The sequence below is a fragment of the Brachyhypopomus gauderio genome, chromosome 8, assembly GCF_052324685.1.
Source record: "Brachyhypopomus gauderio isolate BG-103 chromosome 8, BGAUD_0.2, whole genome shotgun sequence".
Classification (NCBI taxonomy): Eukaryota; Metazoa; Chordata; class Actinopteri; order Gymnotiformes; family Hypopomidae; genus Brachyhypopomus; species Brachyhypopomus gauderio.
Genome location: NC_135218.1, coordinates 13,385,425 through 13,410,094, shown reverse-complemented (window position 1 = coordinate 13,410,094; position 24,670 = coordinate 13,385,425). Strand labels below are relative to the sequence as shown.

Genomic DNA, 24,670 nt, shown 5'->3' with positions numbered 1-24,670 from the left:
ACACAATTGGAAATAATGCGGACAAAATCTCAGCTCACCAAACCTAAGCAATAAACACATCAAATGAGACCATTGCCTACCACTAAATAAAGAGTTGTAAATGCATCACCGTCTCTCATGAGAAATCAGTTTTATTGCTATGCTTTATCACATAGTAGAGTATAATCACATTGCATTTTTTTTGTGCAAATGTGTACTTGTCTTTCATTTCCATGTATAATTAAAGCTAGGTCTAGTGTGACTTGTAGTTCAGAAGAGAAAGAATGAAAGTGCAAAGGCTCAAACAGCCTAGTAGTGTCACTGTAAATGTCACCAGACTAAAACACTGGGCCAGACAGGACAAGAGACCTGGTGACTACTGTCATCAACAACATTAAAAAAATTGAAGTTAGAGACCATTAACAACAACTGTGTGTGGTTACATAAACACTTCTCCCAGCTCCACTGCGTTTTCACATGATGAAACATTTGTTTGACACAATCCTTCAGATTATTCAGTTCAGTCTTCAAAAACCCAGATGTTATAATGTTTAATCTTATGCTCCATTATTTTTTTTAATCAGTCCAGAGATAACAAGATAAACAAACATTTCAGACTTTAATAAATACACTGATCCATTGCATTAGTGTGGACTACATTGCAACCTCCTTAGTCAAAAATGATGTATTAGAGTTACTTATTTGTACAGATTAATAATGTCAGCTGTGTAATTGTCAACCACAGAATCTTTAACAGTAGTAAACCTGCCTACAAAATGTACAACCACTCCATGAACCAGTATCCAAGGTTTGGTATTTGCAAGGTTTTGGCACAAGAACACAAGCTTGAACATTGTAGAAGAAAAAGCAGGTCCAAAACTGCTAGATGGGAGTGTACTGAAAATAGCTATTTAAATGTTTGATCTTTAAAGGAGCGATAAAGGTTGTGTTCATAACCATCCAGGTCTACATATCCCATCAGTGATCAGCAACTACTACAAACCATATGGCTTGCCAGTACATTGTAGTAGGAGGTCATGGCAACTACTAGCATTGTGGGAAAGCTGTGCATTTATAGTTTAGTTGGAAACTTAGAAAAGTTTATGTGAATGACTCATCTGAGTCGGAGTCAGAAGTTTGGCAGTCAAAGCTCAATACATGCGTGTGCACGTGTATCTTTCACTGGGATTCAGTTTGCCTCAAGAATTTCTGCCTATTTATGTGGACCATACAAACTCTGTGAATAGGCAAGTTCAGATATTCCTTTAATGATAGCCTAAAACAGAGATTATCGTAGCCCAATACGGCATAAGGACAACAATGAAGTGATTGAAGAATAATATACCTAAATTATAGTAAGGTTCACTGACGTGAGTCTTAAAGTAGACTTTCTTCCATCAACCTAAAAAAAGGTTGTTCGTCATAAATTGTTTTTAATCCTCTGAAGTAAACCGTAAAGTAGTTTACATCGAACTTTATAACCGTAAATCATATCGGCTTATTATTAAAGACGTCAACGAGCCACCCATTTCTCATTAGGGCGAACTGCGACTTCCAAAGGTGGACGTGTAACGATAACGCGTGGCACTTCCAGTCAGTGGAGACTCGAGAGGCGGAGCACAGAACTCGTTTCGTCAGAGGTGACGAGAGTTTTCAGCCTCCCCGTAATCGCGCTGCCCTTGTGGCAACTGCGTAAAAATGTAGCACACAAAACAGTACGGATAGACTCAAAGACCGCGCCACGAAAGTACGTTATATCACTTCGTAATATACGTCAGTGGGCATGCGCACTAAGGGTCGCTCGGCCCAGCTTTAAAGCATCTTCAACTGAGGGGAAAAAAGATGCAACAATAAAACTTTCCAGTGGACTTGGGAGGAAAAGCGAGAGAGTCGGCGAAATGGATAAGAAAGAAAAAAGAAGACGAACAACTTTGTATGTGCACCCTTAAGTACGAGAAGGAGCGGCATGATCACATAGGAAACATCTGTTTTGTACACGGAAAAGAGACAAAAGTTTGGCGAGTTTGTGGAAGCATGGCGCGAGAAGTTGGAGAAGCTGGAGAAGACAAAAGTCCCACTGCTAAAAAGCACAAAAAGAGAAAAAGCAAGAAGGAGACCAAGACGAGAATAGTACACGCAAATATTGTATATGACCACGCCAAAGGAGGGGACAACCCTAACAGACACTATGCAAACAACAAGATAAAAACCACCAAATACACTCTACTCTCTTTCATACCGAAAAACCTATTCGAGCAGTTCCACCGATTTGCCAACGTGTATTTTGTTTTTATAGCCTTGCTGAATTTTGTGCCCGTGGTCAACGCTTTTCAACCGGAGCTTGCACTCGCTCCTGTGGTCTTTATTCTGTCCGTGACCGCTATAAAGGATTTATGGGAGGATTACAGGCGGCACAGATCAGATAAAGAAATAAATCATATGGATTGTCTGGTTTACAGTAGGTAAGTACACGTTTCAGTGCTGCAGACTATTCACGCGTCGTGGACGTTGCAATCATGTTGCTTCTGTTCCTCTGAAATATGAACATTTAATGCAGTTATGGTATGAGATTGCTGAGTGTGGCTGCTAACAGCAGGCCTAGCGTACCTAATGCACTTGACCAACTGTTGCACCTTTTTGTTAACTATTGTTCGCGCTCTTCTTTTGGCAACAAGTGATTACTATTGATGTCTAGTTTATTTATTTTTTAGCAACTTTTTTTTTAACTTTTGCATAAAATCATGATTGCATGAGCCCAGCGCTGCCGTGGATGCAGCTGGTTTGATGGGTGAACCTTGGACATCACCAGGAGAGACGGTAGTGTCTAACCCCAGCACAGGCCTCAGGTTGCCTCAGGGCAGGAGGTGTATCAGGGAAAGTGGACGTTAAGAAGGAGCTTTCCGCCTATTGTCGAATTCCGATAGTTCGTGGTGTGTATAAAGTTGTATACTTCAGTGGTAGTATACAATCTTGGTTAACGTGAATTGGAAATATTGAACTTGACCAGTATCTCGAGCTGATGGACTGGGGATGTTCAGACCTAAGATTTCAAGCACAGTTTCTTCACATCTAATAAAAAATGTCCGCAAATGGCTTGATTAAATTTAGTTTGGACGTAGGTAACATAATTGGGGATTTATAATTAGCCAAATTGACAGTTAAATGATTTGGTCAGAGGACTCTTCTTTACATCCACAAGTTGGAACATTGTTTAGCTGAGGCAATAAAAATATTTGCTCCTGTTTATGAACTCACCACGGAATCTTACCTCAGCAATTACTGAATTATTGAACATGTATCCCTTTAATTATATAGCTTGTGATATTAACATATTTGAATTTTGTTTGCTTTTGTTTTTAAAAGTGACAGGTAATGTTTTTTTGCTTCAGTAATTTCTGGATATGAATTGATTGAAATGAAATCATGTAGAGAATTGTATCATGGTTTGAATTAGGAAACTTCACATTCCTAAGCTATTTTTAAGAAAATAGATGTTTGAATTGTAAATCTGAGAAATTTTTACTGCCTCCAGTAATGACACATATGAATGTATAGTAGTTAGTTACATTAATGCACATTCAGAAGTGTATTCCAAGTGGTCAGGTAATATGTAATATTGCTTTCAAACTGCAAACAAAATGCATTTAATATTCATGTATTTGCATCTTGTGCATCTTCAAATACATTTTGATGTCTCCTGCAATGCTCTCAATAGGCAAAACCATGTTTTACAGCACATTTTTAATGAAAGGAATGCTTGCAAAGTAAATTAATGGTGAAATAATAAAAAACCTTCTCCTAAGCTTGCATGGAGCAGAGACCAACATGGTTAAACTGCTTTGGGTAACAGTGCTAGTGCAGACATGTAGTATTCAACAACAGTATTATTATTTTCATCTTATGGTAAGAATAGAACACTGAAACCTGATAACTTGCCTGGGGAAAATGTTACGGCTCTGCACAAATTTTAATGTTGTGTGCAGTGATGTCATTGATTATGAGCTACAATGTGTAAACAGTTGTTGGGCAAAAAACCTAACACACAGGTATCTGAAGTTTGTATGGCCTGAATGCTAACTGTATAGCTAATAGGCAAGTAATGATTTCATGCTAAAAGGTTCAGAAATTCCAAATCAAGAATATGGAGTTTGTGTGCTTTGTATACAACCCCATTCTGAACTCCTAGCTTCATGCCCTCTAGACCCACTGGAAGCATATGAGAAGGCATGAGAACCAACGTGGTGTACTCCTTCAAAATCCGCTATAAACAAGGGCTTCTGACGGCCAGTTTTTTGCAGTTATTTTCAGCTTTGATTGTCCTAGTCATTTTGAAATTGCTGTTTCCCTGGTTGGTAAACTGTTGTACTGTATATTTGGGTATGTTTCACTCAAAAAAAATGTGCATGGAGTTTATCTAGAACTAGTAGACCTTTTTTATACAGAGTACATCGCATGACCAAGACCTTGTGAAATATAGCTCTGTCACTGAGGCCGTGAGTAGGCGTGTAACTTTGAAATTCCGCATTGACATTTTTATCCTGTTTTGTCCTTGGTGGATAAACACAACTTCAACAAGCAAATTGCAGGAACACACTATTCATTTTATCCCACTCCAGCTATTTAGTACCTTAGAGGCACTGAAAAGGCATCATGCTCTGTACAGAAATGAAGGTTGTTCTATTAGCAGGCTCTGTTAGCAGGTCAGTGTTTTCACCTTCTCCAAGGTGGGATCTGTTTGGCACAGTATTGGTTGCGCTTGTCTGTTTGGCTGGAGTCAGAGGTTCAGCCTAGCGGCTCTATTTCCCTATGAAAAGCTGCTCTGTAGGCCGTGGTTGCAGTGCCATCAAAAGGCCAGTGTTTCTCTGACTCTATAACCTGAACTCGCACTGTAACACAGCTCAGGGTTTGACATGAGAGAATTTTCTCAAGTCAGTTCTTTTGTGGGAATGCTTGGTAGAACACATACCCTGAACTTAATTAAACTTTAAGTCTAAAATGTTAGATTTATAGCCAATATGGTGTCTCGCTGTGATTTGAAATGGAAGAGGTTAATACACCACGTTCCTCAGCTAACTTGGTGCATAAGGTGTGGGTGTGGGTGTGGGTGTGGGTGTGGGTGTGGGTGTGTGTGTGGGTGTGTGTGTGTGTGGGTGTGTGTGTGTTAAAATATATATATATATATATTTATGCCCACAGGCTCACTGTACAAAGGTTTGCCCCTCACCAGACTCTGATAGAAGTCGCCAACTGTAATGATAGAAACCTTTCCAAAGGCTGAATAATCTCAGTCTGTTTTATCTATTTCAGATATATATATATAAAGCACTTGCTTGCACAGCTGATGAAGGACCTCTTTCCTTTTTCTGAAACAAAACTTTGTGTGTGTGTGTGTGTGTGTGTGTGTGTGTGTGTGTGTGTGTGAAATCTGTAGAACACAAAATACGGTCTTTTGCTTTAGAGGCGGGTCATAAACATCCACTGCTTGTTGTGTAACTCCTGCCAGCTCAGCCTTCTCTTGCAGAACATCTCCCTCTGCTTCCCACAACACTAAACCGGCTTCTCATCTTACCAGCTTCTCAGTACATACTGCCATGGACGCTTCATCTGAATACTCTTGGTCACCATTTTATTCCCACTGCAGAAGGGAGCTTGGCATAGGTATCGATTGGTGTGTTAGACTTTATTTTTACCTCTGATCAGACATGCCAGATGTGACTGTGATCCTCGCAAATGTTTTCTTCTTAGAAGTACCACCACTATTTCAGGCCCAGCTTTCCTCTGCTGAGACCTAGATTGATGACTAGATATGGTGACTATATCTATATCTTGATGAGATGTAGTGAAAATGTACAGCATATGAATTGTCGGGAAAGGTCAATAGCTACTCGTTAAAGATGCGCAGACACTTATTTGTTTTGAGAAATGCTTTTTCATTATGAATTCATGTTACCATTTCTTATCAGGTGGAGAGAACATATCAGAGATACAGTTACTCTATTAATTTCATTTACAATCAGTGACTTATGAGGTGATGGCATGATGCAAGATCACAGTTTCAGATTCATGCAAAAATTGATTGCATAGGTGCAAGTTGTCCTGTTATGAGTGGGGAGTTGGCATTGACCCAATCTCAGAAGTGTGGTACACCAGCAATCGGATCAGCTGGTGTTATATATTGGCGGTTAATGTTGATACCAGTGGTAGGTTAATATAGCTTTACAGCGCGTCTTAAATGGCATGCCTGTGACTTTTTTTTTTTTTTTCTCATTTCATACCTCTGAATAATGGTCACTTGACCGGTTAATGTTTCATTCATTGTGCTCTAGAAAGTTTCAGATTAATGTGTCTATGTATCGTCTAAGCTTGTAAACAGTGCCAAATGTAGTCTTTCTAATTATCATGTTAAAAGTACAGGAAAGTGTAGCATCATTTTATTCGTGTCGGTGTTTCTGTGAGGGAAGTGTGGCTCACGCTGTGGGGCCTTGTATCCCCCCCAACCTTAGTAGATTTTGTCACACCAGTGGATTAAAATGTCAGTTTTGCTGAAATATGTTGTTCACTTTCAATGAAATTCATTTCTCAAAGCTTGTATGATGCGTAAACCCCTCTCTGTTTGCAGGACCTTGGCATTTCTCACGAGCACATTGATGATGAGTGGGAGAGTTTCACAGGGCCAAAGGATGAATTCATTCTTTTAAAGGGAGAGAAATTGAATTACCTTTGACCGAGTACTTTTCCCTCAAACTTTTGATAAATACCAGGAAATGAACTTTCTACCAAAGCAGCTGATGGCTCCACTGCTAACAAACTGGACAGTGCCTGTATTTATGTATCTGGTTATAATATTTATAGAGTGTGGAGATTGTAGCTAGTACCTGTTTACTGTCTCCGATCTGTTTTTGCTGGATTTTTCCTCTCTGTTTAGACATGTTTATTGAATGTCTTTTCTCTCCTTATAAATATGAAGATAAGTCAGGCAGGAACATTTCATTTGATCGATGTACAGTACAGTGATTCCGGAGCTCTTCTGTTTGGGCCTTTACCCAGAAGCATGATCATGTTGATGTATCTGCTTTTGATTTCATTCATAATCACCTCCTGTTTGGCTTCCATGTAAATGAATATTGCAGGATCTGCAGCAATTTGTTAGTGTACAACCTGCGCTGCTACAGGAGATGGACTCAGGAAGCAGAAGGAAAGATGGGTAAGATGAGGAGGGTACATGTTGTGGGATCTGTGATCATCCATATTTGTTTGTGAATGTTAAAGCTCGCCTCGAATATCTAGCCCGAAATTTCATAGCTGAAGTTGATGGTACAGTAGAAGGACCATTTTAGATTGGTCGTCATGCACAGTAAGGCCGATGTGTGAAATGACATCAGATCTGTCACACAGCTGTTAAATGGTCAGCAAAAACCTTGTTAATGTTTTGTTTTTGCTTTGCTGTATTTAGACACGCCCTCTGAAGATGGAAAAGGCTTTGTGTTAGTGGTGTTGTAGTTATGACGTCCATATTGATATGCAATATGAACCGTGCTCCCTTTTGGGTTTGTGAAGTCTCCTGTTATATCAAGTTGCATCAGTGGATATAGTGTTCAGTGCACGCACTATGAATGTACAGTGGATGTGATGCCAGACTATGTATAATCCTTTTTGCATGGAGAACTGACAGCTGATCTCTGCCATGGCATTTTTACTTTGCACCTAAAAAAAACCCTCTACACAATATTTCAAGCACTGTATAGAAATATTCAAGCTGGGTTAAGAAATGGCATTGCAGATTAGAAACACAACCCAACTCTTACGGTGCAAGAAAGACCGATGCAGAAGATACAGATTTATCTCTTTGCATATATAGTTTGATGCCCATTAACCAATAAAAGTTTATGGTTCCGAGAAGAATATACTATGTGCTGATTCCATGTCTGCAGTCCAATGCGTTTGCATGGTGATGGTGACTGATCAGCACACTGCAACCCTGGGGGAGTACTCCGACAGCAGCCTGCACCTCCTCGTTGTGTCACGTCACCGGCCTCACGTCACCGGCCTCACGTCAGTCTTTGCTCCTTTTTCTTCCAGGTTTATGGGGCTTTAGTCTCTTGCACAGTCCCTGTCCCCTCAAGCCAGTGTCTGTTGGGACCTCACCTCAGTCATCTGGCACTACAGCTGAGGAAACAGACTCTTCCTTCAGCTGGAGAGCAAGTTGAACAACTTGTGCCATGACCTATACTAGCATATTTAATGGGTCTTTGTTGCATTTGCCTAAAGAAAAATGGGCAAAAAGTTTGAGACTGACATTTATATTTATTTCCAAAATGTAACCTCTTGTTCAAGGCCCTTTTTCTGTGTACCTTTCGTTTGTTAGGTCCGATTTAGTAGACCTCTTGTTGTTGTTGTTGTTGAATCCAATTAATAGTTAAAATGTTAACCAAAGGCTTTGGAAAACAATAGATACGAGTAGAAAGTGACCGTTTTATGTTTCCCCACCTTTCCTGTGTTCTGCTGTTTGAGACTCGGTGGCAGAGGGTGCGGGGCTACTCTATTGTATTTTCACCGCATTCAAAACATTATACCATTTCAACAGAATCTGTTTACGAGCCGAAACAATTTCCTGAGGTGTTTGAGATCAACACTTGTTTTGCTTGGCATGAGCTGAGAGAGCGTGCTGCTGAGAGAAGCAGGAATTCTGGGAATTTTCTTCATGCTGGTTTGGGTAGTCGACTCCTTCACACAGTCCTCTGCTCTTCCAGCTGGGAATGAGTACGTTCTGTCCCGACGGAATGGACAAGGTAACACCAGCACATGACCTTCTGGAGTGATTGGCTCCTTAGGGAAGTTTCTAGAATGTCATATGCACAACTTAGTATAAAGGTTTCAAGTTTCTTAATGATTGATTGGAGACTGTCAAAAAACTGTCAGACTGAAGATGTCAGTTTGGAAATAATTGTTCATTTCCACTTTTCTGCCATGCCTGTGCCTTGTGAAATCTTCCATTTATTTATTATAAGAAGCATAGATTGCATCACAGGCAGCTGTGCAGTGAAGGTAGCATCAGCACAGATAATGGAGGCTGAGACACCGTGATGACCCTGGATGAACCTTTTGTAAATAAATTGCCAAAAAAAAAAACAAAGTGTGTGAGCAAAGTGTACTGCGTGTATGAATCATTAGCTTTTCTCAGCAAAAATATTTTAAGAAGCTAATCTTGGATCTGTCTTGCACTGCTGTGCACTCCTCTGCATTGACATAGAAATTCTCCATATATTGACCTTCTACATGGGCAAAGGTTTTAGAAATTTGTGGTGTGATTTGATACACCATCTTAAAATGTCTACTACAGGTCTACCAGTTAAAATTCTATTGTCCTCTCTTTTATGCTGTAAGGATATTGAAACATTAATTCACAACTTTGGTCTCCCAAATTCTGACCCAAGAATGCAGAAACCTTTTTGGGCATAAACATCCTTATAATAATTATGCAAGAAGCTGATTGTCAGTTTTTTTGGCTTGCTCTGTATACTGTACACTTCTCAGCAGTGAACTGGAGCAGGGTGAAGCCATCAGGCGTAGCCAGGCCATGACAAACCCATGCTGATGTCTACGCCTTTCACCACTGTAGGTGGTTGACTGTCAAGTACAGTGCGATCTCTTTAGTCATCTCTTCTTCATGTCATTTCAGACTGTGAATTTTCAAGCACATGTTCATTTCGGTATCTGGCTATCATGCCACGTCCATTGGTGGGAGAGCTGTATATCACGTGCTGCTGATTGTTGAGGGGAAATACCTTAAAACTCTAGGCTGTGTGTACGGGGCCGTGCTGTAATGCTCTCCTGCTGACTGCCCGGTCTGTTGTTCTTAAGCACTCCGCTATAGGACCTCAGGACACAGCACATGTGGCACCACCTAAATAGAATCAACCCACACATTTTGGGGACAGCATTTATGGTGAATCAAATAACCCTATGAACCAGTAGGGTGGGATTCAGTGCTGCAGGTCACACTCTTCAACAGTGTGTGGAGGAAATTGATTACGTGGGGGGGTGAAACAGTGAAGGGACAAATGTCATTTTGGATTCGGTTTAAAATACGGTTTTAAAAGGTAAATATGGCAGGTGGAATGTTTGATGTGGTGGTGGAGCAGGGGTGGAGGAGCAGGGGTGGTGGTGCTGGTGAAAGTGGAGTGGGATCTGCATTCTGCACAAATAGTGGTGTCCTCCCCCACCATACACCCCTCCCATACACACACACACACACACACACACACACACACACACACACACACACACACACACACACACACACACACACACACCCATCTCTAGGCAAGATCTGTGGGCAAATGCTTTGAATAACAGTATAGAAAATAATTAAAACAAATTAGCTATGGCAGCAGATGTAGACTATAATTAATTAGCCTTGGGCCAATAAACAATATTATCAAATCTTGTGATTATTTAAATTTGACTATACTAAACAAATTATTTTATTGCTTTCTACCTTATACCATGTATTTTAAACAGCTTCAGCTTTTTTTTTGGACAAGCGGTCTAATCTATGCTTGGTTAAAGGTACAAAACACTTAATGTTTAGGCATTAACATATGACCAACTTTATTGGTCTCAATTCCACTTGCTCATTTCATGATGCTGTTGTGTGGATTCTATCCTGATAAGATTTTAACCACATGCTTTTACACTTGTTAGTCAAAAACATTGCTGCTAATTCAGTTTGAAATCTAATTGCACCGTAGCGATTTCCAAATCAGCCACCACCTATCATATAAACCACCTATCTGTGTTTCTCCTGTTTATTTTTCTGCATTTTCATTTTTTGTGGCTGTGGCTGGAGTGAAGACTGGTGGAAGGAACCCAATCGTGGTCGTAGATCATGTCTGTTGTGAAGTTCCATACTGGGTTTGGGGTGTTCAGTGTGGCTCGGAGACACTGGGCCATTACATCAGGCTAAAGAGCGTCTCACCACCTCCTAAAGTGATTTGAATGAATCTACTTTAAATACTTTTTGGGAGCCTTTTCATCTGCTTATGGATCACCTCTACCTATAATCCACTCACTCAAAAACAACAGGAAGAACACAGGGTAATTATATATGAGATATATATAAACACCTCTAAACGTGTATATAGTGCGTCGTGTTTATATATACAATATAACTACATATATGGTATATTTGTGTCACACCTACCTTCACATTAGAAAAATACAGATGAATCCAGGATGAATCCATATAGTCTACCTGATACCGACTGCGTTGCTGTCATGAGTGCAAAAAATATTCCAATCTGATGTACAAGCATTAAATCTCAGTAAGGACTAATAAACTATACATATAAAGCCTTTTTGTTTAACATATTTTTCAAGGTTTGCTATCTTATATTTCCCTATTTCTCCACCGAGATGAAGCAGTTCACTTTTGTAGCGCTTCAAGAAAGGTGTCACGTGACATACGATGAAAAGCCCTCTAACACTCATACATGGTAGTTAACTGAATTTGCAGCATAATGATCCTCTTTATTGCTACAAAGGCGGTACTCATTTATCTAAATTTACATTGTCAGCCAATACATATAAAGTGTGTGTGTGTGTGTGTGTGTGTGTGTGTGTGTGTGTGTGTGTGTGTGTGTGTGTGTGTGTGTGTGTGTATATGAGAGAGAGATAGATATTGCTGAGCTCAGTAAAAATGTAAAATAAGTCAGTGAAGTGCATGTTTCCAAAGAAACGGGACGTTTCAGATAAAGGTCCTTCATCAGTTGTGCAAGCAAAGTGCTTCTGATATATCTTGTGTGTGTGTGTGTGTGTGTGTGTGTGTGTGTGTGTGTGTGTGTGTGTGTGTATAAAACCCTCTAAACTGCTTTCTGCTAGCAGATTTAGCCACTTTTACTGGTAGTAAAAGCCTCATGTGTCCCTTCATCTAGGGCATCCAGGGTAACCGTAACCACGGCTCCAGCCAAGGAGCTGTTATTTGAGGTAAAACTAGCCCCAACGCTCAACCAGTGTGTTGAGCTTGTTTGGAGGTGAACCACCTTTTGTCTGACCTTTTTGTTTTTTGTTTAAGTCTATAAAAGGGACCAAATGCTCAGACTCTGTTACCCTGACCCAAAGGTTATGCAAGAATAACCAGCACAGAAGATCGAAATTATATGAAGACAAGCACTTGAAGAGCATGAGCTCCTTGCCAAAGTAGGAATGGTGATACTTTCTGTTCAAAGAATTACGCAATAAAGCCTACACGTCCCATCAATCTCTGTTCAGTCTCAAAATGGTTGTCTTCATTCAGGTTCACGTGGTGTTCTATTCCCTCACCGCTCTGTGGACTTTCTGGTTGCTGTGTTCTTTGAGACTGGTTTTGTTTAGCCAGGGGTCATAGTTTCCCTCCTGGCAGAAACTGCGCTTTCTTAAGTTGGGAAGGGCGGGAAAAGGAACAGAGGGAAGGTTTGTGTCCCAGTGAGTCAGAGAGAGAGGCCGGGCCCTGCAGTGCTGTTTGCCTGACTCCGCTTGTCTCCTCTCTGCTTCTGCTGGATCGGATGGCCATTTTGCTCATCACCTCTGGCCCAGGCGGCACTCTCCCAACACCGGAGGAGCTGGTGCGGCCGCCACACACAGCCTCCTTTATCAGGCCCTTTAATGGCACTTCGTTTTGGGCCTTGTGTCGATGGTTTCTCAAGTGTTCCACACAGATTTTTCATGGTAGTGTGATTTAAATTCCTCTAGAATGCCATAAATGAAAGTCCATTAACCCGGTTCTACGTTTCTGAATAAGATTAAGTTTAGTATTTTTAATAAAACCAAACCTAAGTCTAGGTGCTTTTGTGCGCCTCTTTCCTCCGGCTCCCTCTCGGCAGGAGTGAGCAGCGGTATTTGGAGTGCTACTGGAAGGAGGTGCGTGTGGGCGACTTCATCCGGCTACGCTGCAACGAGATCCTACCTGCGGACGTTCTGCTCCTCAGCTCCAGCGATCCGGACCGCTTGTGTCACATCGAGACGGCCACGCTGGACGGAGAGACCAACCTCAAGCAGAGACAAGTGGTGCGCAGCTTCATAGACCTGGTGAGACACACGCCCCCCCCCCCCACACACACAGGCACGCACACACACTCCTGCGGACACTCCCCTCAGCACACTTTAGAGTTTTCCGATCAGTTCCACCACTCACCATTTTATGTAGGAATGTTCCATTTTCATGGTTTCCAGGAAAGCATTGTGGATTGATAACATGGAGTTTGGATGGGAATTGTTAATGTAGTGGTGTTGGTTTGTTCACTGAGTGGATTCAGCTGGACTCTATTTGCCCAGTTAAATAACTTTGCTCATTCTAGAGCTGACACTAATATGTGAGTTCACCTCAGTTTGCTCTTGGTGTTGAAGCTTTAGATGTATCTTAGTTGAGCCCAACTGTCAAAACTAAACAAGCATTAGCTGAACTTGAGAAATATATAAGCATTACTTTTCATAGTATATGAACTTCGCTGTAATTAATCATATGCTCTTGATCATCCAACACAATAAAATGTAAGTAGTGTAATGCCAGTCTAGCCACAGAAAGTGTAGAATGTTTGCTGCTTTTGTTTTGAAGCAGTCTCCATTACATAATGTGAACTAGACCAATACTCACTGTCAAAATCAACTCTTTGACAGGATACTGAGTTCGACCCCTTGAAGTACAACAGTATAATAGAGTGTGAGAAACCCAACAACGACCTGAACCGATTCCGTGGCTATATGTAAGTATAATATAGATAATATGTAATATAATGTATGGCAAGGTGTCTTTCCTCACGAGTACTCCTGTTGTTGTGGACCCTGACCACGGTGTTAGCCCATCAGTCATGCATAGCAAGCGTTGTTGAACATCTCCGAGTGCCTGATGCAGGCTCACCATTGCTGGGGTGTCCGCCATGGCTGAAAGTCCAATAGCTTCCGAGATCCAAACGGCTGCATAAGTGGGTGTTTGGGCCCCTCTACTGAGACTTTAATGAAGTGTTCAGTGAGAATTCATTTGCATTAGTCTTGAACTCTGCATTATGCAGGTAAACTTTCAATCCATTTATGCTAATTACCCCACAGCATGACAATACAGGCTTGATGTTCTTTGAAAGTGTCACGAGACTCATTCTCTTCTAGAAATGTTTGGCCATTTTTGAAAATACACACTTGAGTGAGTTCTTTGCATGCCACATTCTAAACAGCATTTCATCATGAACATCTGTAAGAATATAGTATTAAGATTGCATGTTTATACTTGAGATTTAAAGTAACTTTTCACATGTGGGCAGTTCATCAAGTTCTTCTTGGAATGCATGAAAGAAAGCTAGTGATTTGGAATTGCAGATATTTTAGGTATTAATTGGGAATATCCCTTCTGTGATATGATACTCTGAGAAAGGATGTACTGTGCAGTCACTGCAGTCACTAGCTGTGTACCCTGCTGCTAAGAGCTTGATTATTAGTTGTGATGAAAGCTTCGAGATTCAGTTGCCCCAGTCAGACAAGTTCAACACCTGTGTTCAATGTAAATGTAGTCTCAGCTTTGTAGTCTGAGGCCTACTATAGATCTACTTTCACTTACGCATGTACGAACAAGGCAGGTGCAGACCTACGTACTGATTGCAGATTGGCAGGTGCAGTCAAACAACTTGCGAGAACTGGACAGACTGACATTTATTCCTGCTTCATGAAGGGGAGCAGATGTTGCTGGCATGTTGCCAGTGATCGGTTGCCCAGCAACACCAAAGTGCTTCCAATGGCCGGAGTGGGGCGGGGCTGAGGCCTGGTCAGCGTCATCGGTGGGGGTGGGGCTACCTGTGATTTTTGGAGGGAGCTGAGGGGAAGAGGCACGAGTGTGCGGATGCAGCCCAGTGCGGTCCAGCTGTGTGACGGGCGCTGGTGTTGAGCGCACGCCCCCGCCGCCTGTGTTTAGCATTCAGCGCACCCCTCCGCTTGCTTTTGCCACCACCTTTATTACTGTGCTCATCAAGAGGACCTGCCGAACATGCCTGCTGCGTTGATTAGATTCTCCCCTCCCTCCAGAGGCCTTCTGTGGTGTTGTGACTTTATCCATCAGCCCCTCTCTCATTCAGCTCCATTTTGGCCTTTTCTTTGACATTCCTTTAAAGTGGAGCTGGGGGATTTGAGAGAAAGCGCTGCGCTGGCCGAATAGCTTTAGTGTCCTTGGAGCTTCCGGATGGTTCCAGGCTCTACCTGGGCAGCTCGGGGTTTCACAGAGCTCCTCCATCGCATTTCTGCTGAGATAAGGGGACTGGTGCCGTGTGATGTAAGCCATTAAGGATCGATGTGTCGAGCGTGCAGTATCGTGCACTGAAATGGGTGTCTGTAGGCTCACACTTGGCCTCTGCAGAAAATGAAAATGCCTTTTGTTAAATTCGGAACGGACTGTGGGACGTTCAGAAGGATCCAGGCAGCTCGCGGGCACCAAGGTGAATGGGCTGATTGCATGTAACCTGTTTTGGCAGAACCCATCGCAGCGGGAGGCGAGATGGCCTGTACAAAGATAACCTGCTGCTCAGAGGGTGCACCATTCGCAACACGGAGGAGGCTGTGGGCATCGTCATCTACGCAGGTACTGAGTAAGCCATGGGAAACCAAATTAAACACCATAGCAAGCACCCAATCAGTGATCTCTGGACGCTCACACCAATACTGCCATACGACACTACTACACAGTACACTACTATACTGCTACTACAAATGAGCTCTTCAGTATGATGCAGAGGTTTGTCGGTATACTGTATTCCACAAGCAACAGGGCGGATTTTTGAGGGCAAGGTGCCTGGAGGTTGCACAATGTGAGTGGACATGCCCTGTGGCTTGTGGGTAATGGCAGGTTGCGTGTTGTGCTTGGTTTGCTAGGCCACGAGACCAAAGCCATGCTGAACAACAGCGGCCCGCGCTACAAACGCAGTAAGCTGGAGCGACAGATGAACGTGGACGTCTTCTGGTGTGTCATCATCCTGCTGGTCATGTGCCTGTTCTCAGCCATCGGTACAGAGCTTTCCGGCACTTTCCTGCTTTCTGCTCTGCTCTCTTAGAAGGTGGAAGTGTGTTTTGATTCATGTTTGGTGGGAGCGTTTTGGGGTGGATTATAATACGCAGCCATTCTAAAGCAGGAGGTGGTGTAGAGTTCTGGGTTCTCAAGAACCTACTCCAAAGATCTCTAATCAGTAATGTAGTGTTTCTTCTGTATAAATGCTTGTTTACCTTGAACTGCTGCCTGTTGTTGGTTAACACTTGTTTCCCCCTTGTTTCTTTGTAACCGCACGTCTGTAGGTCACGGCCTGTGGATGTTTCAGTATGGAGATAAGAGACCTGTCTTTGATGTTCTAAGTCCTGAGGGGACGGATTTATCTCCTGTGGTCTCTGCCATTTATCTCTTCCTCACCATGATCATTGTGTTCCAGGTGACTAGTGATTGTGGCATCCAAATATAGAAAGATAGCAGCTTTTTGTATGTGTGCGTGTGTTCGTGTGCAAGCCAGTGTGCAACCCATTCAGTAGGCTAATCAGTGTTATTAAATAGATGTTGAGCAGTAATATGTCAGACAAAGAACTGTCAATGCCCTCTGAGCTTATATTTGATCCTGATGTGGGGTATAAAAGATTTTCCTTCACAATTACTTATGCAAAGTGCTTTGTTTTTTATTGACAAGTCTAAAAATAATTCTAGCTCTTGTTCCAAGTGTTCAGGTTTGTGTAATTGTCCACTTAAAACCTTGATCTCGCTTCTCATAGTTGATGATTTAAGATGGATTACCACAACCACCTACTATTACTACTACTATTACCACCACCACCACCACCTCTACTACTATTACCACCACCACCACCACCTCTACTACTATTACCACCACCACCACCACCACCACCTCTACTACTATTACCACCACCACCACCACCACCTCTACTACTATTACCACTACCACCACCTCTACTACTATTACCACCACCACCACCTCTACTACTATTACCACCACCACCACCTCTACTACTATTACCACCACCACCACCTTTACTACTATTACCACCACCACCTCTACTACTATTACCACCACCACCACCTCTACTACTATTACCACCACCACCACCACCTTTACTACTATTACCACCACCACCACCACCTTTACTACTATTACCACCACCACCACCACCTTTACTACTATTACCACCACCTCTACTACTATTACCACCACCTCTACTACTATTACCACCACCTCTACTACTATTACCACCACCACCACCTCTACTACTATTACCACCACCACCACCTCTACTACTATTACCACCACCACCTCTACTACTATTACCACCACCACCTCTACTACTATTACCACCACCACCTCTACTACTATTACCACCACCACCACCTCTACTACTATTACCACCACCACCACCTCTACTACTATTACCACCACCACCACCTCTACTACTATTACCACCACCACCACCTTTACTACTATTACCACCACCACCTCTACTACTATTACCACCACCACCACCTCTACTACTATTACCACCACCACCACCACCTTTACTACTATTACCACCACCACCACCACCTTTACTACTATTACCACCACCACCACCACCTTTACTACTATTACCACCACCACCACCACCTTTACTACTATTACCACCACCACCACCACTACTACTATTACCACCACCTCTACTACTATTACCACCACCTCTACTACTATTACCACCACCACCACCTCTACTACTATTACCACCACCACCACCTCTACTACTATTACCACCACCACCACCTCTACTACTATTACCACCACCACCTCTACTACTATTACCACCACCACCTCTACTACTATTACCACCACCACCTCTACTACTATTACCACCACCACCACCACCACCACCTCTACTACTATTACCACCACCACCACCACCACCTCTACTACTATTACCACCACCACCACCACCACCTCTACTACTATTACCACCACCTCTACTACTATTACCACCACCTCTACTACTATTACCACCACCTCTACTACTATTACCACCACCACCACCTCTACTACTATTACCACCACCACCACCTCTACTACTATTACCACCACCACCACCTCTACTACTATTACCATCACCACCTCTACTACTATTACCACCACCACCACCTCTACTACTATTACCATCACCACCTCTACTACTATTACCATCACCACCACCACCACCACCTCTACTACTATTACCATCACCACCTCTACTACTATTACCACCACCACCTCTACTACTATTACCACCACCACCTCTACTACTATTACCACCACCACCACCACCTCTACTACTATTACCACCACCACCACCACCACCTCTACTACTATTACCACCACCACCACCACCACCTCTACTACTATTACCACCACCACCTCTACTACTATTACCACCACCACCACCTCTACTACTATTACCACCACCACCACCACCACCTCTACTACTATTACCACCACCACCACCACCTCTACTACTATTACCACCACCACCTCTACTACTATTACCACCACCACCACCTCTACTACTATTACCACCACCACCAACTCTACTACTATTACCACCACCAACTCTACTACTATTACCACCACCAACTCTACTACTATTACCACCACCACCACCTCTACTACTATTACCACCACCACCACCTCTACTACTATTACCACCACCTCTACTACTATTACCATCACCACCACCACCACCACCTCTACTACTATTACCATCACCACCTCTACTACTATTACCATCACCACCTCTACTACTATTACCATCACCACCACCACCACCACCTCTACTACTATTACCATCACCACCTCTACTACTATTACCATCACCACCACCACCACCACCACCTCTACTACTATTACCATCACCACCACCTCTACTACTATTACCACCACCACCTCTACTACTATTACCACCACCACCTCTACTACTATTACCACCACTACCTCTACTACTATTACCACCACTACCTCTACTACTATTACCACCACCACCACCTCTACTACTATTACCACCACCACCTCTACTACTATTACCACCACCACCTCTACTACTATTACCACCACCACCTCTACTACTATTACCATCACCACCTCTACTACTATTACCATCACCACCTCTACTACTATTACCATCACCACCTCTACTACTATTACCATCACCACCACCACCACCACCTCTACTACTATTACCATCACCACCTCTACTACTATTACCATCACCACCTCTACTACTATTACCATCACCACCTCTACTACTATTACCACCACCACCTCTACTACTATTACCACCACCACCACCTCTACTACTATTACCACCACCACCACCACCTCTACTACTATTACCACCACCACCTCTACTACTATTACCACCACCACCTCTACTACTATTACCACCACCACCACCACCTCTACTACTATTACCACCACCACCACCACCTCTACTACTATTACCACCACCACCACCACCTCTACTACTATTACCACCACCACCACCACCTCTACTACTATTACCACCACCTCTACTACTATTACCATCACCACCACCACCTCTACTACTATTACCATCACCACCACCACCTCTACTACTATTACCACCACCACCACCACCACCTCTACTACTATTACCACCACCACCACCACCACCACCTCTACTACTATTACCATCACCACCACCACCTCTACTACTATTACCACCACCACCACCACCTCTACTACTATTACCACCACCACCACCTCTACTACTATTACCACCACCACCTCTACTACTATTACCACCACCACCACCACCTCTACTACTATTACCACCACCACCACCACCTCTACTACTATTACCACCACCACCACCTCTACTACTATTACCACCACCACCACCTCTACTACTATTACCACCACCACCACCACCACCTCTACTAGTATTACCACCACCACCTCTACTACTATTACCACCACCACCACCACCACCTCTACTACTATTACCACCACCACCACCACCACCACCTCTACTACTATTACCACCACCACCACCACCTCTACTACTATTACCACCACCACCTCTACTACTATTACCACCACCACCACCACCTCTACTACTATTACCACCACCACCTCTACTACTATTACCACCACCTCTACTACTACTATTACCACCACCTCTACTACTACTATTACCACCACCACCACCACCACCTCTACTACTATTACCACCACCTCTACTACTACTATTACCACCACCACCACCTCTACTACTATTACCACCACCTCTACTACTACTACTACTACTACTACTATTACCACCACCACCACCTCTACTACTATTACCATCACCACCACCACTAATTCCACCAACACCACCACCTCTACTACTATTACTACTGCTATTGCTGCTGCTCTACTATTCCAACCACCACCTACTACTACACCACCCCCACCACTACTACAACACCACCATCGCCACCTCCACCACTACTACTATGAATAATACTGCTATTACCACTACCACCACCATCACTGTACACTGGACCCTTGTATAAAATGAGCTAAACACCATCGAAAATGGTTATTATAGGCAAATAAATGAACTATTTTCTATTCCTGTAGGTGCTCATCCCCATCTCCCTGTTCGTCTCCATCGAGATCGTGAAGATCTGCCAGGTGTACTTCATTCACCAGGACACTGATCTCTACGATGAGGAGACGGACTCCCACCTGCAGTGCCGAGCCCTCAACATCACCGAGGACCTTGGCCAGATGCAGTACATCTTCTCCGATAAGACGGGCACGCTCACCGAGAACAAGATGGTGTTCCGCCGCTGCACCGTGGCGGGGGTGGAGTACTCGCACGACGCCAATGGTGAGGGTCCCTCCCATCACCTCCCTCCCATCACCTCCCTCCCATCACCTCCCTCCCATCACCTCCCTCCATCACCTCCCTCCATCACCTCCTTCCTTCATCTCCTCCCATCACCTCCCTCCTGCACCTCCCCCATCACGTTAGAGATGCTGCGGAAAGTTTTCAAAGTTCTAGGACGGGGTTGTTGAAGTATCGCTGAAGAATGGGTCACGTTTCACGTGCCGATTTAAAGCTTCTCGATTTACCCGCTAATTCCCCATCATGTGTCTGGTGTCCTCAGCGAGGAGGTTGGCCATGTACCAGGAGGTGGATTCGGAGGAGGACGAGGGCCTGTCCCGCGGGGGGACGCTGCCCAGGAGAGAGAGCCTCACCAGTCAGCACAGCGCCGCCAAAGTAGTGCTGCGCTCCCAGAGCACCAAGTCACACCGCCGCACGGGAAGCCGCGCAGAAGCCAAGCGGGCCAGCATCCTGTCCAAACACACGGCCTTCAGCAGCCCTATGGTCGGTGCACACACGCACACGCACACACACGCACACACACACACACACACACACACGCATGCCCTCTCTCCCTCACACTCATACTCTCATACTTGCATGCGTTGCTCTCAGCACTGAACCAGCTGGCTAATCTCAGTGCACAGTATGAAGTGTAAAGAGGTGTACTTGTGTGTACGACCCTAGAAAAACAGCGTCCTCTAATGATTACAGTTTCAAATCCTCCTCAGATCCACTTACATACCCTACGTGTGTTGTACACCGTATCTACACTGTACGAATGTCAATTAGTCAAGATTCATTTCCATTAACATGTAGGATTACTTAGGAGTCCTACAGTCTCACTGTTTTCACATGAAAATCTTATTCTCAGCTGTGCTAGATAATATTGTTTGTGGTTTGTGCGTGTGTGTGTGCGTGTGTGTGTGCGTGTGTGTGTGCGTGTGTGTGTGCGTGTGCGTGTGCGTGTGTGTGTGCGTGTGCGTGTGCGTGTGCGTGTGTGTGTGCGTGTGTGTGTGCGTGTGTGTGTGCGTGTGTGTGTGCGTGTGTGTGTGCGTGTGTGTGTGCGTGTGTGTGTGCGTGTGTGTGTGCGTGTGTGTGTGTGTGCGTGTGCGTGTGTGTGTGTGTGTGCGTGTGCGTGTGCGCGTGTGCAGGAAAAAGACATCACTCCTGATCCCCAGCTGAGAGATAAGGTGAATGACTGCGGCAGTCAGATGGAGTTCATGCGCTTCCATAATCAGCTGCTGAGCCAGATCTCGCCGGACCTGCAGGACGTCTTCGACTTCTTCGTTGCGCTCACCATCTGTAACACGGTGGTCGTGTCCTCACCCAATCAGCCTCGGCAGAAGGTGAGCGGATCCCAGCGCACCGTGCTGCACTCGGGAGGCACCGGTAGGTTTCGTTGTCGGACACTCCCTGGAGAGTGAGCTCAGTCGTGTTGCAGCACCACTGTGGTAGCTATAATACCACAAAAAAATGTCAAGAGCTTCCCTCCAAAAGTGCGGAATATACACTGGGCATTTTCCAAAGGTAACAGCAGGCCATCCAAATCAATCTCTCCATCTCCTCTTCCCTGGGACAACCTGCTCCTCCAAGCTGTGCTTAGAAGCTCGTTTCTGTTTATAATGCGAGAACCCCTCCAGCTGCGGTGTGTTTATGTATCGCTTGGTGTCCAAGGGCAGCAGCGTTCAGCTTGTTCTGGCCCTTACCGTTGTGAAGGTCCGGCAGGCCCCCCCCGCCCCTCATACCGGAGGCAACGCCCGGCTTCTCTGGAGGTGCGCCTGCGTGGGAGGGTCGGAGCGGCCGCGTTCTTCCCGGGGCCGTCGGAATGCCAGGAGCAGGGTGGGGCAGCATCCTGTACGGCTGTGGTGTGAACGCTCCTCTCTGACCTCCTGGTGCCACCCGTCTGAAGCCGGTCCAGAGACGCCACCCTGCGTGCCGGTTCGTCCCCTTACTGCTTCTTCTCGCCCGCGGGCTTTGCCGGAGTTCGGCTTGTGCTCTGCTCTGGGGCCCAGCTGGACTGCTGCTGGTAGGATCAGATGTCTCGCGCTTGAACAGACTCTCCAAAGCCAGAACCTGCCCAGGGCCAGCAGGGGAGGCGCAGAAGGACCGGGCCCAGCGAGCAGATGGGGCAGATCAGGCATAAAGCTGTCATGAGCTTTCAATGACAGATGAACACGGTTAAAGTCCTTGCTGCTGCGTGTAGCTGGACATTTTGTTTTTGATGAATAAGTCAGTGTTCAGTCAGTACCATGTGATGTGTCTCACTCACTTGTACACGCTCCTCTCAGCACACGGAGCGTACTTCTTGTTGGATAGCACCTCCCCCGACAGCCGTGAAGCCCTCTGGGTGTGGTCAGGACCGTTGAGGATGTCATGAGCTGACCTTTCTTGCTGTTGGTTTTATGCAACTTCTTTTACTTTGCTGAAACATTTGAGCGTATCTAATTATTGGCGGGCACGAACACACCTACACGTCAAAACGTTTAGAGTAATTAAAACCTGCTGGGGTTCCAAGCCCTAGTGGAAGACAGAGTGTTGTAAATCATTATTTGAAATTTGCTTGCAAGATGTTTCTTTGGGAAGCTTCCTTCTGGCTCTCTGTTTGCGGCAGTATTACCAAAGAGGGTTTAATGAATGCCAGTGGTACAGTCGGTGAGGTTTGAACAGACGTGCATATTACCAGAGATGCTTGTGCTCATTGGTCCTTGACTGAAAGTGACCGACCTCAATATCTTCAGAGACATGTGTCTTTAAAAATGATACCCAGAGGAGGAAGGTGTTGGTGTGAGATCGGATAGTCGAGGGACAATTTCAGCCTTTTCCTCACAGAGAGCTAGCTGGCCTGTGTAGCATAGTTATGACATGTGCATACAACCAACACCATGCATTTCAAGCAGTGTGTGTTGGGTATGAACAATGCAAATAATATGATCGATATTCCACCAGTCTTCAGATGTATAAGACCACAGTCCTCAACATGGCACACTTCAAACGTTTAATGAACAAATGAATAAATGTGTCTTTGCTTTTCCGCCTGTAGGTGCGTCGTTTTGAGCTGAAGTCTCCCGTGAAGACCATCGAGGACTTCATCAAGCGCTTCACGCCGAGCCGCCTCACGTCGGCCTCCAGCAGCGGGAGCTCGTCCAGTCTGGCCACCAGCCGCTCGTCCTCGCACCGCGCCTGCTCCGTGCTGCTGTCCTCCCCCTCGGCCGAGAGCACGCTGGCCAAACTGGAGGAGGAGCGCCTCCCTGCCCCGGGCCCCCAGGGGCCCTCGGGCGCCACTCCCGTCTGCCTCGACGCGGCCGGCAGGGCGGCCGGAGGCCCGGACGAGGGCGAGCTGCGCTACGAGGCGGAGTCTCCGGACGAGGCGGCGTTGGTGTACGCGGCGCGGGCCTACAAGTGTTCGCTGGTGGGGCGTCTGGCCGACCAGGTGACGGTGGAGCTGCCCCACCTGGGACGCCTCAGCTTCGAGCTGCTGCACACGCTCGCCTTCGACTCCACCCGGAAAAGGATGTCCGTGGTGGTGCGTCACCCGCTCACCGAGCAGATCACCGTCTACACCAAAGGAGCCGACTCTGTCATCATGGACCTCGTGGGTCCTCCTGCTGCAGGTGGGGGCTCCACCCCGTCTGGGTGTTTTGTTGGGGGGGGGGGGGCTTATTTTTAGCAGACATCTTTGCATTGGTCATAATAAGAAATTGCCTGATCCTCATGGAAGGTGCGGTGGATCCCTGTGTCATGAGGGATCCCATCCCTGTGTCATGAGGGATCCCATCCCTGTGTCATGAGGGAT

At 44.9% G+C, this 24,670-nt stretch overlaps 1 protein-coding gene across 1 annotated transcript in view; it reads left to right on the top strand.

Annotated features, from left to right (window-relative positions):
* Window positions 1–1,669: 1,669 nt before the first annotated feature.
* The window catches only part of atp10a (ATPase phospholipid transporting 10A), a 38,273-nt gene continuing 15,272 nt past the window's right edge, over window positions 1,670–24,670 (top strand). Inside the window, exons 1-10 of the mRNA XM_077014703.1 lie at window positions 1,670–2,441; window positions 12,840–13,044; window positions 13,633–13,718; window positions 15,468–15,574; window positions 15,865–15,996; window positions 16,282–16,412; window positions 20,625–20,877; window positions 21,158–21,378; window positions 22,029–22,223; window positions 23,918–24,488. Of these exons, the coding sequence (XP_076870818.1) occupies window positions 1,915–2,441; window positions 12,840–13,044; window positions 13,633–13,718; window positions 15,468–15,574; window positions 15,865–15,996; window positions 16,282–16,412; window positions 20,625–20,877; window positions 21,158–21,378; window positions 22,029–22,223; window positions 23,918–24,488 (2,428 nt within the window). The 5' untranslated portion in view covers window positions 1,670–1,914. The remainder of the gene's footprint in view (window positions 2,442–12,839; window positions 13,045–13,632; window positions 13,719–15,467; window positions 15,575–15,864; window positions 15,997–16,281; window positions 16,413–20,624; window positions 20,878–21,157; window positions 21,379–22,028; window positions 22,224–23,917; window positions 24,489–24,670) is intronic.